Here is a 13,188-nt window from a genome sequence, read left to right as displayed (position 1 = left end):
TCTTGGGGGCCTCGCCCCCTGCATCTCTCGCTTCAGCTTCATTCGTCGCTGTCGAACTCTGAGGACAGACCCTGCAGCAGGGGCAGGGACATGGAGTGCCGGTCGGGATCCCCGGGGCCCCCACCCTGGACTCCTGGTGGGGGGCTGCGGGGGCTGAAGAGCCAGTTCTCTGCCAGGGTTGGGGATAGTCACAGCTTGACTCATGCCCTGGTCTTTCTGCCTCCCTGGTCCCTCCCTGGCCCTCTGTGCTGTGCCCACCCCCTCACCAGGACCATGCTTCCACCTCATTGCCCCTGGCTCCCTCTCCATCTCCCCCACCGGGATCCAGTGTGGAGTTAGGGGTGCTCCACACATTCCTGGGCACACATTCCTATATTCCCCATGCCCTCTCCCCTCTACCCGATCCCATCCCTCAGCTTCATATCCCTTAGCAATACCTGACAACATCTGGGGCCCCCTGCGGAAGGGGTTTCGGCCTTTATAGGAGAATCTGGTGGGTCTGCCCTCTGGCCCTTCCTGAGGAGGTGGTGTAGGTGGGGCTGGGACAGGTGGAGGCACAGCAGCAGCTTCAGGGGTATCTGCAGCAACTGATGTGGGGGCCAGAGGTGGCATGATGCCAAGGTTGGATCTGACCCAGTTGGCACCATGGGGCAGTGGATCTTTGGTCAGAGGCTTCTGTGGTCCCAGCACTCCTTTGGGCTGCAGTGAAAACTTGAGGCAGGAGAAGGCAACAGGCAGTGACCGTTGTAACCGGAGCAGCTGGGGCTCTCGGGCTGTAGGTAACAGCCCCAGCTGCAGCCAGGAACAGGAGAAGACCTGGTAGATGACATAGATGCTGTGGGTGCTTCGGAGCCAGGGAAGATTTTGCTGTAGGCTCACTTGCCCTGGCGGCAGCAGCAGGAAGGCCACCTTCTTGCGTAGGCCACCCATGTGCAGGCGGATCCGGCAGGGCTGCCCATCCAACAGTCGCATTTCTTCATAGGCTATCTCTGCTCGGCCGTTTGGTGAGTATTCCCGAGTGCAGTGGGCAAAGGCACCCTCAGACCCTGCCTGCTCCAGGAGGTTTGGTAGTGGCCCCACTGGTTGTAGTGCCCGCCGACCCTGCCGACCTGGGAAAGCCAGGCGGGTGTGGGCTGGGCGGGACTGCTTCACTAGCACACCCAGTAGGTCATAGCAGGCTGCATCCGACAGGAAAGGTACTGCCACTACATTGGGACCAAAGCGCTCCTCGATAACCTGCAGATGGCGTTTACAGGTCAGGGACTGAGTTAGGGTCAGGAGTTACCTGGTAGCCTACTCTAGATTGACCCTCCCATTGTTTACTGCACAATTACATCTCCACAACGTGCTCAGGCTTTTATGCTTCCTGTTTATTTCCTAGTTCTGTCCTGTAGCAAAACCTTGAATATCTACTATGTGCCAGACCCTGCGGGATACTGGGAATTAAAAGCATGAGACTTTGACCTTGTCTTATTATAGCTAAGTCTAATGGAGGAGACAGAGATGTAGACAGTAGTCAGCTAAGTAAAATAATAGAGAGCAAGGTGTGAAGGAGACCAGAAGTGGTTTAACAGCTTTTGTCTTTGATAGAAGAGGATCAGAGGAAGTTTCAAGGTAGTAATACTTGAGTTTTGAAGGAATTAGCTAGATAGGAGGATGGTCAATCCAGGGAGAGGATACAGCCAGATAAAAAACCTGAACTTACAAACTAAGAAGGGCACATTTAGGAACACATAATTTCATAGTACTTAAACACAGGGTCTGAAGAGGGACAGGCACACAGGAACTAGACTATGAAAGATCTTGAGTGTGCTAAGTGACAGGAATTTGATCCTGAGGGCAATAGAAAGCCATTTGAAGGGCTCTGGGTGAGAGGGACAAGATCCAAAAGGTGCTTTAGAAAGTTAATTTTGAATAGCAAGACAAAATAAGGAGAGAGAAAGATCAGTTAAGAGTAGTGTATTACTGCAAACAAAATATGGTGAGGCCTTCAACTAAAATAATGGGGGAAGATCTTTAGGTTATAGAATTAGTAGAACTTGGTCAGTTAAGGACTGTGGGAAAAGGAATTGAGAAAGATTAGTCTTAGGTGATTGGTTAGTTGGGTGATGTCATTCACTACAATGAATACACAGAGATAGGTTTGGAATGAACATTCTTCAACATCTACCCTGGCTACAGGGAGTAGTTCTTTAGGGATTTGAGGCCTCATCTTTGTAATGCTCGTCCCAATATGCTTTTTTGGATTCTGGTACCTCTTGGTTTTGTCCTTGTCTTGGCTTTTTTGGTTTGGTAATCTAGTTCTGGAAAGTTTAACTTCATGACCACCTGGGAAACCTTGTAAGATACTCTCCAGTAATGGTACATAGGTATGATCTCGACTCATCAAAGATACTGCTGGCCGAGACTTCTGGCTCTGTGTTCTCCTAGGGAGTACATAAAATTCCCTCTTTGGGTCCCTTTCCTGTTTGAGACCTATTCTGAAAATGCTCTGTTCTACTCCCCTTCCTCAGCCCTCAGTTCCCAAATGTCTGTTTCCCTACTGCTGGCATTGCCCACTTTGCTGGTCTTCTGGTAGAATTCATCAATGATCCCTTAAGGTCAGTCTGTGTTTTTGCTACATAGATCTCTTTTGGAAGTGCTGCCCCATAGCATAAGAGGAGGGTAGCTGCCTGATCGAGTTGTGTCTGCACTTAAAACAAGCTGAAGTAGCTTGAAGATTACTATCTTTTGTCACCTAGCCAAGGAAATAAATGCTGCTCTTTCTTAATGTGCATGGAAGAATTTCCCATCATTCCTCTCTTGTGCTTCATTGAGACATGGAATACTTTCTTTCTGGTAGGGGCATCAAGCTGAAGAACAAGGCTCTGAGAAGGTCCATTCCCAGAGGTGACAGCAGAGCACTGGTGGGTTGGCATTTTTGTATAGAATGCTTTGTCCCATGACAAAGAAAGCATAGTCACCAAGTATAACTTCAGAATCCTACCCCAGCTGCTCCTTTGGTCTCTAGAATCCTATAAAAATAAGTCCAATAGGAATGTCCCCAGGAGGTATCTCTCTAATAGGATTTTGACAAATACCTGGTCCTACGGTCCAAGTGTCTGCTAAAAGGTGAATCCCTGATTTAGCTGGAGGCTTTATCCCAGAATATAGACATGAATTTGCCTTGGGGGCGGGGGTGATTATTAGGCCTTCTTTCTTACCCTTGAGGCCCCCAGTAGTTATCCTAAAACAGGGAAAATAAGATTTCTATGCTAGGGTGACTATTCTTGGTAGAGTCACCATTTGAGACCACTGCTTGTTGTTCCCAGTGCAGTTTTATTTCTGGGTGAGAGTTCTGTGGAACATAGAGGCCTGCAAATTTAGATCTCCCAGGGGCAGCCTGGGAAAGCGAGGGTGGAAGGCTATCTTCCTGGATGTACCTTGGCTGGTTTGAGTTCTGAATGAGGAGCTCCTGAGCCACATTCTGGTTATCTGTATGTTCTATGAAGTGCTCAGTAAACTCTTAGCAGTCTGGAGAGAGGAAACCAGGTCACTCAAAGCTGTCCTGCTCCTTGAATTTGCCATACACCACCAGTGATTTACCCCGAAACTCTGCCTCGCCTTTCCTGACAATTTTCCATTTAAATAGGGAATTTTTCTGATGCTGATAGTGTAGCTTTCTGCTAGTTGGTGATCACATTTACTTTCATCCTAATGAAATGCTTGATCTTGTCCAGACCAACCTTTACACTGCTGAAGCCAGGTACTTTGATACTTGGGAGGGCCTCAACTGTCCTGTTTCTATTTCCCTGGGGGCTGACCTTTGTGGTGAGCCGCTGCTCCATTTCACGTGGGAGCCACATACTATTAAGGCTGCTTTGAGTCTGGCAGGCACTACTTTAAGATGGTTGTTTTAAACTTGGTGGGCTGCCTTCTACGAGTGCTTGAAATTCACTGTCCTTCAGATTACATAACTGGAACCTGATCCCCAAATTCTCCAAATTCAGAAATTGTAGCCATCTAGATTTGGTGGGATTTGTTGGGTACCTGCACCTCAGATACAGCTGACATCTGCCTGCTCCTGGAGATCTACATGTTTTGCTCAAAACCCGACTTTCCCATTCTGTGAAAGTTAAAGGTGGAGGAGGTATTTATGAAGAGGTTGAAGTTCCTTTAGAAAGTTTAAAAGGCCCTTCGTGATCGGCCCCTCTACCTCTTTGACCTCATTTTCACTACTGTTCATTTGAACTCTGCTCTAGAGGACTATTTGCAGTTCACAAATACGCATTTTTCTTTTTCCTCTCCTGGCTTTTGCATATGCTCTACCTTTAATTAGGACACCTTTCACTTACCTGCCCACCCTCCCACCTGCTCATTAACTCATTTAGGTGTTTATTAAGCACCATTTATGAGTCAGGAATTCCTTTTCCCTCTACATGAGAATAATTTCTACTTGCCTAGCTAGAATGTCACTCTCTCCGGGAAGCCTTCCTGACCTCCTGAGTCCTACCCTGACTTAGCACTTGTTTCTGTTCTCATCGATTCCTGTTGCCTTTTAAGGAACCTCTTACTGTTTTTCCAACTGGGGTGAAATTAGTGTATGCAAAGCACTTAGTGCGGTGTCTGGCATGTGAGCAAGCACTAAGTAAATATTATTTGTTAATTGTCTTCAGGCTTCCCACCCCTTCCTACTCATAAGTTGTTCAGACCCATCTCGGTCACACTTTGTTACTTTCTTTTTAGCCCTCTTACTTTATCCTTGATGAGGGTCCAGATGGCATCAGCTTCATCCAGTGTCAGCAGGTGGGGGGTACCAACCAACATGGTGGGGTATGGGAGGGGTTAGGCAGGGCAGTGGCTGCTGCAGGAACCCCAAGCTGCCCAGGGAGGTGAGGCCCCAGGCCTTAGGCTTTGACCTACTATAGTGTGAGGTCATAGAGGTCCTGTAGATAATGGGGCCTTGGGAGGGGAGAGGGCAGTCACTTTACTAGCTTCACTATATCCACAGCCTGAGTCCATACCCTCGAGTCACTTACCCATTCTGCTCCTTAGGGGAGAAGAATGCAGGTGTGTTTGGGTGCATTTGTGTGTCTGTGTGTGCTTGCGTAAGTGCATGTGTGCGTGTGTATGCGTGTATTTCTTGTTCTGAGTTCTTTAAAGAAGCAGAATCAGGCTTGCCCCTTCAGCCTCCTGAAGCAGTTTGCTGTGTTATCAGCTGCAGATGACTTCTTTGTGAGGTTAGATAGGGGTCCTGAAGGACAGGGGAGAAGTATAAATCAGGATTTAGACTGAGAACCAAGGAGTAGTTCTCAACCTTGGTCATACTTTGGAATTACCTAGGAGCTTTAAAAACTATAGATACCTGGATCCTGCCCCTAGGGATTCAGATGTAATTGGTCTGGAGTGTGCCTAGGCATCAGGATTTCTAAAAGCTCCTCAGGCAATCCTGATGTGCAGCCTAGCTTGAAACCCATTATTAATGAGTGGGTTACAGTTGCAGTATAAACCAGGTGTGTGTGTAGGAGGGTGCCATATGAGTGGTGACAATGTGGAGGATAAGAATCTAATTGGGATAATGTTGCCTTAGTAACTGGAGAGGACTTTCAGGAAGCCAGAATTACCCAGGTAAATTTGAGGAAAATTTTTTTCATGTGCCACTCCCTCACCTAGGCTGATCTGTGTCTAGCTGTCACTCTCCTACTTCAGCCCCAATCTATGTGTGATTTCCCCTTGTGTCTCTGTCCAGAGATCTCAACCTGGTGTTTGCTGGAGAAGAGTGGTTTCTCTTGGAGAAGAAACACTCTGGAGAGCCTTTCTAGTAGCTACTGTCCCACTCTGCCTCTTATCTGTCCAGAGTCTTCTCTTGAGTCCCTCTGGAGAGTCTCCTGCATGCCTAGGAAGACCACTTCTGTATGGGGGGCATCCTTTCCTATCCTGGCCCAGCATGTAGGACTGTGCCATGACGTTGGCCATTGTCTGAGCTGGCTGAAGTGGTATGAGTATGAGGCACAGGGAATGGTCCTACATGTTGTAACTGGCCTCAGGGGAGGGTAGGTTTCTCTAGACAGAGCTAACCTGTGTGGGTGCTAGGTGTTTACACAAAGATTTGACAGTGGGCATGGAGGAGAGGAACTGATATCAAATATTTGTTGAAGTATGTTAGTGGCTGTGCCAAATAATTCGAATCCATTATCCTGGTTAATCCTTCAAGCAACCTCTTGAACTATTATTTCGTTATTTTAGAAGTGAATTAACAGGCTTGGAGAGGTTAAGTAGATTAGTGCAAGGGATACAGTGAGTTAATGGAGGATCTGGGATTCAAATCCAAGTCGGCCTGATTCCAGCTTTTAAATTAAAATTTGAATGGTAGTTCTTTTTGGTGAAGGAAGAAATTGCCATATCTCTTCTGTTCTCCTGAGTGTATGGTGGGAGGGCACTTGCTCAGTGGATGTGCAAAGTCGTGTAGTGAAAAGGAAGCGGGCAAGAGAAGAGAAACCCTGCACTAGACCAGACCAGAAACCCCAAGCTTCTTGTCAGGGCAGGCAAAAGATTTCTTCCTCCAGTGCCCTCCTAGCCCTACCCCAGGAGAGGTCATCTGGTATAGTACAGTTGGCACCTCTGTTCCCTCCAGAAAGGAATCCTGAGGGAGGTAGACAGCAGTGGGGGAGAGACACATACACCAGGACAAGGGACACAGACGTGGGGCAGAAGAGACAGTGCAAGGAGGCAGAAGTGCAGAGGTACAGAGACGAGAGTCACTGATAAACACAGGCAGCGGATGATGTACATCCATATCCTGAGGGGGTTCCAGAATGAGAAGGGGGTGAATAGGGTAGGGACAGGGATGATGGGCTGTTGGTGAAATGTGAAGAGGCTCTCTTTCAGATTTTCACTGAGGGGGCTAAGAGGGGGAAATTGGGTCTAGATGAACTCCTCAGCCAGAAGCCGTATCTTCGTCTCTTTTGCTGATGATCGTGATTCTTCAAGCTCCCTGCATTCCACACTGCCGTAGTCTGACATTACATGAGACACTCTTTCCCTTTGGCTCGTAGAGGCTGAGACTGAAAGTTACTGAAGGAAAACAAATGACAACTGAGTTCTGGATGGGGTTGATGAGCCTAAGGGCTGGGCTGTTTGGGCCATAGCCTGCTCATGGGGTTGCCTCCAGTGTGGCACATTCTGGGGTTTCTCTGGGCACAGATCATCTGCAACATATCTGAGTGGTGACTGGACTGGAGAGCATGAGAGGAACAAACTGGCAGGGGCTGGTATTTTAGGGAACGTGGGGTTCTCTGTAAGAACCTCCAGGATGGTATAGAGTAGTGTTGATAGCAGAGCCTTTGGAGGGATAAAGAGCCCTAACCAGTCTCTTCACTTCTCTCAGGCTACAGGGATAACTGGGCAAGTCTCTAATCCCTTATTTGAAACTTTTAGGGATAGATGTGTTTTAGATGTCAGAAGTTTAGAAAGGGAATATAGTGCCTTTATCATATATAAAGGAGTACCCCAGTGAGGTTTAGGGCAGTGCCCTGTAATCAAACACATCAATATTTCTGAAGCTCTATGTATGATTATTCACACCAAGTGAGGTAAATAAATGCTATAAATACCCTCGTGATGTTTCAGGTCAGGTTTTGGACCAAAGTTATTAAAAACAAACAAACAAACTTGTTTCTTCAGAGATTTTTTTTTTTTTTTAAATTTTGGAATTGTGGATAAGGGATTATGGGATTACTCTCAGGTTGTTGTGAGGAGTAAGGGAGTGCTGGTAGTCTTCTAAACACATCACATGGTAGGTGTGTGATCTCAGTCCAAAACAAAATACTAATGTCCAAGGGGGTGGGTCTTTGGCTTGAAGAAAGAAGGTTCTTGCAATGAACAATGCACAACTTGAATCAGCTGCCTTGGGGAGCTGTGCACAACCAGGGAATGAAGGTGCCTTAGACAAGAGGTTTCCTGTAGTGGGAAGGTGATAGAATTCATTGCTTATGAACATTGACTGCATAGGATTTCCCTTTTCATGTATCGGAGGGGAAAGGCAAAAAATGTGCGTGTATGTGACACAGGGCGTCACATACACATTTCTTTATAATAATGTTGTAATAAATATCTTACTGCACACATCTTTGTTTACATCTCTAATTATTTTGTCAGGATAGATTTATTGAAGAGGGATACCTAAGAGGATATAGACATCTTAAAGACTCATGACCAATTAGGATCAGAATTTTGTCACAATTATCCACAAAATCATTGCCTGTGGAGTTTTTAAGCTCAGAACCTCATGAAAAAGATTAGCTTGAGAATGAGTGAGTCCACCCTCGAGGACAACAGATCTCCTCAGTGTGACAACACCTCTGAAAATCATGCAGAGCTTCTGCACTATCTCTTCACCTCCTTGTTAATGAGGACCTGGTAAGACCCCATGTGGCCCTGGAGAGGATATCACCTGCTTTTTCAGATCTGCAGCCTCCTGTGCTGTGTGGAGTCCCATGGTGTTCGGTCCGGCTATCTGTGCTGAGTAATCAGCATTGCACTTGCCTTTAGGTCTTCATGGCTGGCTCCAGTACCTGCGGTTGTGATAGTTTTTCCAGAGAGCTTGGGTCTACCTGTGCAGCCTGCAGCTTTCTCTGACCTTATAATGGTGAATCCCTGCCTTTTGCCTGAGATTATGTTTATTCTCGGCTCCATGCTGGGGTGAAAGATCTTTTGCGCAATAGCTGGAAGTCAGTCCCCTGTTGGGCAACACTACGACACTTCCTGTGTAATATCTCTATTCTCTGCTAGCCACAGCAGTGTGAAATATGCCTATTTAATCCTATTGCACCAACGTCACGTGCTTCTGGTGATGCTGACCGGGACAAATGGGGGTGCTGATGTAGATTTTATTTGGGAATTCAACGTTCTTGGCTGAGGATGCAGAAAAGAGCAAATTGGTAAGAGACCAGAGTGACTGGACCTCAGGCAAGCAGGTGAAGTGGTTATGATTTCCTGGGAAATCATTTCTTTCAGTTGGACCTCTGACGCCTACGGCTGTACGCCCAGGAAGAGAAGTTCTAGTAATTCTTGAGATATTGACAGGAGAATGGGGGTAGGGGAAATAGTAATTACACATGGGACCAAGAGGATTCTTTGGCTGGGAATGGCAAAGATCAGTGTGCTGGCCAAATTTGGGACCCCAGTCTGGGCACATTATCCAGATTCTCAGAATGTGGGGAATAAGCCTGTAACTCTTTCCCTAAGGACAGGCTGAAAATAGGATCTGGCTCCAGAAGTGGAGAGGGCTGTGATCCCAGACAAGTACCCAAACACTTGCCTCCTGAGGCAGGGTCACTCTTCTTAGACCTCCTCTAGCATCTGTAGAGGAGCTTTTGTGTGGCAACATGGGGAGACTTAGGTTAATATGATGGAAGGGGGTGGGGAGGAGAGTTTTCTTTAAGTTAAATCTTGTGTATTATGAGCCATGGTAATTCCTGATCTTATTTTCCTGCATGGTAACATGTAGCCCCCTGCCTCCTGCCTCCCGAGCAAGATACGTGGATAGGCCAAAGCCTACAGATGTTAGTGATAATACATAGTTGAGACTTCACAGCAAATATTTGTTGAGTGGTTATCACAATCATGTGTAGACAGTGGGAAAAAGATGACATAATCTACACCTCCAGGCCCTACACTCTTCTGTATGTCCCCTCACCTCCTCCGGCAGGCTCCATTGTTTTCTGTCCATTAGAACTGGCTTTTTCTGAATGTGAAGGTTCCCAGGAGCCGGTCCCTAATTTGCTTGGTGCGGACCCCATAGATGAGTGGGTTGAGGGCAGGTGGCAGCAGCAAATAGATGTTCGAGAGAAGAATGTGCACAGGCTTTGGGACGGTGTGACGACCAAAGCGGTGTGTGAGGTAGGAGAAGAGACCAGGTATATAGAAGGCCAGAATGACACAGATGTGGGAACTACATGTGCCAAAGGCCTTGGCCCGGGCCTCCCGGGTGGGCAGCCGCAGTACAGCGTGGGCAATGAGCCCGTAAGAGGCAGTGATGCCCAGGATATCTATACCTGACACAGCCAGTGAAAGGGCCAGCCCGTACAAATTGTTGGCCCGCGTGTTGCCCACCACCAGCTCTACCACTGCCATGTGTGCACAATAGGCATGGTTGATGGTCTTGGCTCGGAAGTGCTCAAATCGCGCCACCAGCAGAGGGAAAGGCACAACAATAGCCACAGCTTTCAGTGCCAGTGCCAGTGCTGTATAGCCTACACGGGCTTTGGTGACTAGGAGAGGGTAATGCAGCGGACGCCCTACTGCCACAGCACGATCACAGGCCATGGCCAACAGCACACCAGATTCCACAGCAGTCAGTGCATGAACAAAGAACATCTGGGCCAGGCAGGCACCGTATAGCACAGGCCGGGGCCCAAGCCACAGCACAGCAAGCAGCCCCGGGGCTATAGAGGTAGCTAAGCCCAGGTCTGTGGCTGCCAGTGTGGCCAGGAGTAGAAACATGGGCTGCTGCAGTGTGGAATCGATCTGCACCAATGCCAGCAGTGTTCCATTGCCCAGCAGGGCCAGCAGATACATGGGCCCAAAGACCAGTGTCAGCCAGGCCTGGGCACCAGCTAGCCCTGGAATGCCAGTCAGTATGAAGAAGTTTGGGCGTGAGAAGGTGGAGTTGGGATGTAGACCTCCTGCCATCCTGTGGGGGGCAAAGCTTTAGGGGGCATGGGGTATGGCTCCTGATAGGGGAGAGACAGAAGGAGAGATTTTGGAGGGTGTCACAGTGGCACAGACCCATCCATGGGGTATGTGTAGGGGTAGTGCTGGGTTGGGGGATCACAGGGTTGTAACCTTTGGTTGGGGTTTTGGGTGGATAATCAAGGTCACTAGCCCAGCTTGGATGGGAGAATCCTTTGTGCCTGACAGCCCATGAGTGTTGTAAGGGAGAGAAGTGGGGAGACACTGGTACTGAGAAAGGAAGGCCTCCCTGTTGCAGTGGCTGCTATAGCTGGAGGTCACCTGAGAGTTGAGGCTGAATTGAATGGTTTTCTTCCTCAGGATCAAAAGTAGAGTCTGTCTCAGTGTCTGTAAGGTGGGGAGAAAGCCAGAGCTGGAGGGGGATCACGCCCCAGGCTGCACCGTCCTTGACTGTATATCCTTAGGCAGAGCTCCTGGGCCTCAGCTTCCTCAGCTCCACACTGGGGGTGGACACAATGATTGTAGCGTTGTCCAGCTTTAACATTCTGGGCATCAACCCTTGGAGAAGACGAGTAGAGAGAAAAGGAGAAACAGGAGGAAGAAGATTGGATCTGCAGTGAAGCTGGAAGCCTGATGTGACAGGAGAAAACCTGCTGGGTGTTTGGGCTGCTTACATTCTTAACTTGATGCTGAAGGAGTGAACTTGAACGCTGGCTGCAGAGTTGAAGTTGGGCCTGGGAAGGAACAGAGAGAGATGGTAGCAAAAAAGGGAACTTCCCCGTCTCCCTTCTTCATGATCCAGAAAGGGGTCCCACTAAAGTCTTATTCCTGGGGTGCCAGAGGGAGTGGAGTTGCCAGAGGGGGAGGAGATGGTAGGCAACCCAGAGTAGCAGCCATACGTGGAAGAAGCATCTCTGATGTTGGAGGAGGCAGGGTGAGTAGAACAGATTCCACCCAGAACTAGCTCACAGCAGAAGATTAATAAACATTAAACGAATAAATGAACAAGGAGGAAAGAACCAGCAGAAGACTTGACTGGAGAAAGATCCCGAGCACTGTGTTGGCAGCTTCTCTTCACCTTGACCAATGCCTGTGGGGCCCTTTATGAGGCTGTTCCACCTGCTTCCCTCAGGGCCCTTGCCCCTCCCACCTGTGCCACATTAACTCTTCCCTGTGCTGCCTCCTTGCCTGGTGTGATAGTATGGTAACTCAGACGTACAGTAAGGAGGCAGAGATGTGGACAAGGAAAGAGACTGATTTATGGGAGTGGAGAGATCTGGGAAAGAGGAACACTTCCTCTGGGAGGTCTTTGCTGACTCCCTGAAGTCTGGAGAGAAGACCCTGCTATACGCTTGAATAGCATTGTCCCCCTCTATTGTAATTCTCTCTCCCTCTCTCCCTCTCTCCCCCCCCCCCCAAGCAGTGCTTATTAGCCAGCATCTCCACTGCTCATCACAGTACCTGGCATGTAGTTGTCTATGAATAAATGCTTATTGCTTTTAATTGTGTGACACTACTGCTGGCCCAAACAGCATTTGCTGACTAACAGCGGCTCCTACAGTTTCAGGAGGCTTAGGTATCCATGCAGGTGAGAAAGAAAGTTATTCACCATCAACTGTGAGCCCACCGGGTATGATTCTGCTCTAACGACACATATCCTAAAATTCACCACACTATGCAAGGTAATGTAATAAAAAACGGGGCTTGTGGGAAAGGTGGCAGTAGGGTACAACATTCAAAAACTTTGTCAGTGACACATTTAAAAAAAGGATAGGACCCTAATAAAAATGGTGGCACCATTTTACGCATGTTAACTGGTTAGAAAGTGCATAAATACAGCAATAAATACGACACATTACCTTGAAAAAGCCCTGGCGTTTTCCTCGTGGAAGCGCTAGCGGCAGCTGGTGAATAATTGAGAAGCGGTAGAAGGGGAGACTACGGTAGTCCCCCCTGTCTGTGGTTTCGTTTCTGCAGTTTCAATTGCCCGCTGCTCTCAACCACTGTCGGGGAGCAGGTGATCCTCTTTGACGAATCATCAGAAGGTCAATTGTAGCGTAACGCTACGTCACAATGCTGCGTCATTCCCCTCACTTCGCGTCCCTCACGTAGGCATTTTATCCTCTCCCATCATCACAGGAAGAAGGGTGAGTACAAAGCAGTAAGATATTTTGAGAGAGAGAGACCACATTCACATAACTTTTATTACGCAATTGTTCTTATTATCAGTTACTGTTAGTCTCTTGCTATGCCTAATTTATAAATTATACCGTACCCGTACCCTGGGCCTGTAGGTATAGGAAGACACAGTACAGGCGTGCCTCCTTTGATGGCGTGTCTCCGGATTGCGCTTCACAGATAAAGTGTTCTTTACAAATTGAAGATCTGTGGCAACCCTGCTTTTAGCGGCCCATCAGTGCCCTTTTCCCAACAGCACGTGTTGGCTTCGTGTCTGCGTCGCACTTGGGTAAATCTCGCGGTATTTCAAACTTTCATTCTGTCTGTTATGGTGCTCTG

The 13,188-nt window shown here is 48.0% G+C and overlaps 2 protein-coding genes across 2 annotated transcripts; both read right to left on the bottom strand.

Annotated features, from left to right (window-relative positions):
* Positions 1–38: 38 nt before the first annotated feature.
* CUNH11orf42 (chromosome unknown C11orf42 homolog) lies at positions 39–8,604 on the bottom strand. The gene is made up of 3 exons (XM_008710981.2): positions 4,735–8,604; positions 438–1,236; positions 39–169 (listed from the first exon to the last, which is right to left on the bottom strand). Exons 1-3 carry the CDS (start codon positions 4,804–4,806, stop codon positions 39–41), a joined length of 1,002 nt encoding a protein of 333 aa, XP_008709203.1. The 5' UTR covers positions 4,807–8,604.
* Positions 8,605–9,319: 715 nt separating this feature from the next.
* LOC103681416 (olfactory receptor 52W1) lies at positions 9,320–10,671 on the bottom strand. Its single transcript, XM_008710980.2, has one exon. The coding sequence runs from the start codon at positions 10,669–10,671 to the stop codon at positions 9,709–9,711; it is 963 nt and encodes a 320-aa protein (XP_008709202.1). The 3' UTR covers positions 9,320–9,708.
* Between the last annotated feature and the right edge of the window lie 2,517 nt (positions 10,672–13,188).

This window comes from Ursus maritimus, unplaced genomic scaffold, assembly GCF_017311325.1.
Source record: "Ursus maritimus isolate PB19 unplaced genomic scaffold, ASM1731132v1 scaffold_16, whole genome shotgun sequence".
In the NCBI taxonomy this organism is placed as follows: domain Eukaryota; kingdom Metazoa; phylum Chordata; class Mammalia; order Carnivora; family Ursidae; genus Ursus; species Ursus maritimus.
The sequence above is the reverse complement of the archived record's forward strand: the minus strand, read 5'-3'. Positions and strand labels throughout refer to the sequence as shown.

Coding starts and splice junctions, on each gene's coding strand:
- CUNH11orf42 (XM_008710981.2), bottom strand. CDS start 4,806: ATGTTGGTTGGTACCCCCCACCTGCTGACACTGGATGAAGCTGATGCC. Junction 1,237..4,734: donor GGACCCTCATCAAGGATAAA/GTAAGAGGGCTA, acceptor CGCCATCTGCAG/GTTATCGAGGAGCGCTTTGG. Junction 170..437: donor GGGGCCCCAGATGTTGTCAG/GTATTGCTAAGG, acceptor CAACCCTGGCAG/AGAACTGGCTCTTCAGCCCC.
- LOC103681416 (XM_008710980.2), bottom strand. CDS start 10,671: ATGGCAGGAGGTCTACATCCCAACTCCACCTTCTCACGCCCAAACTTC.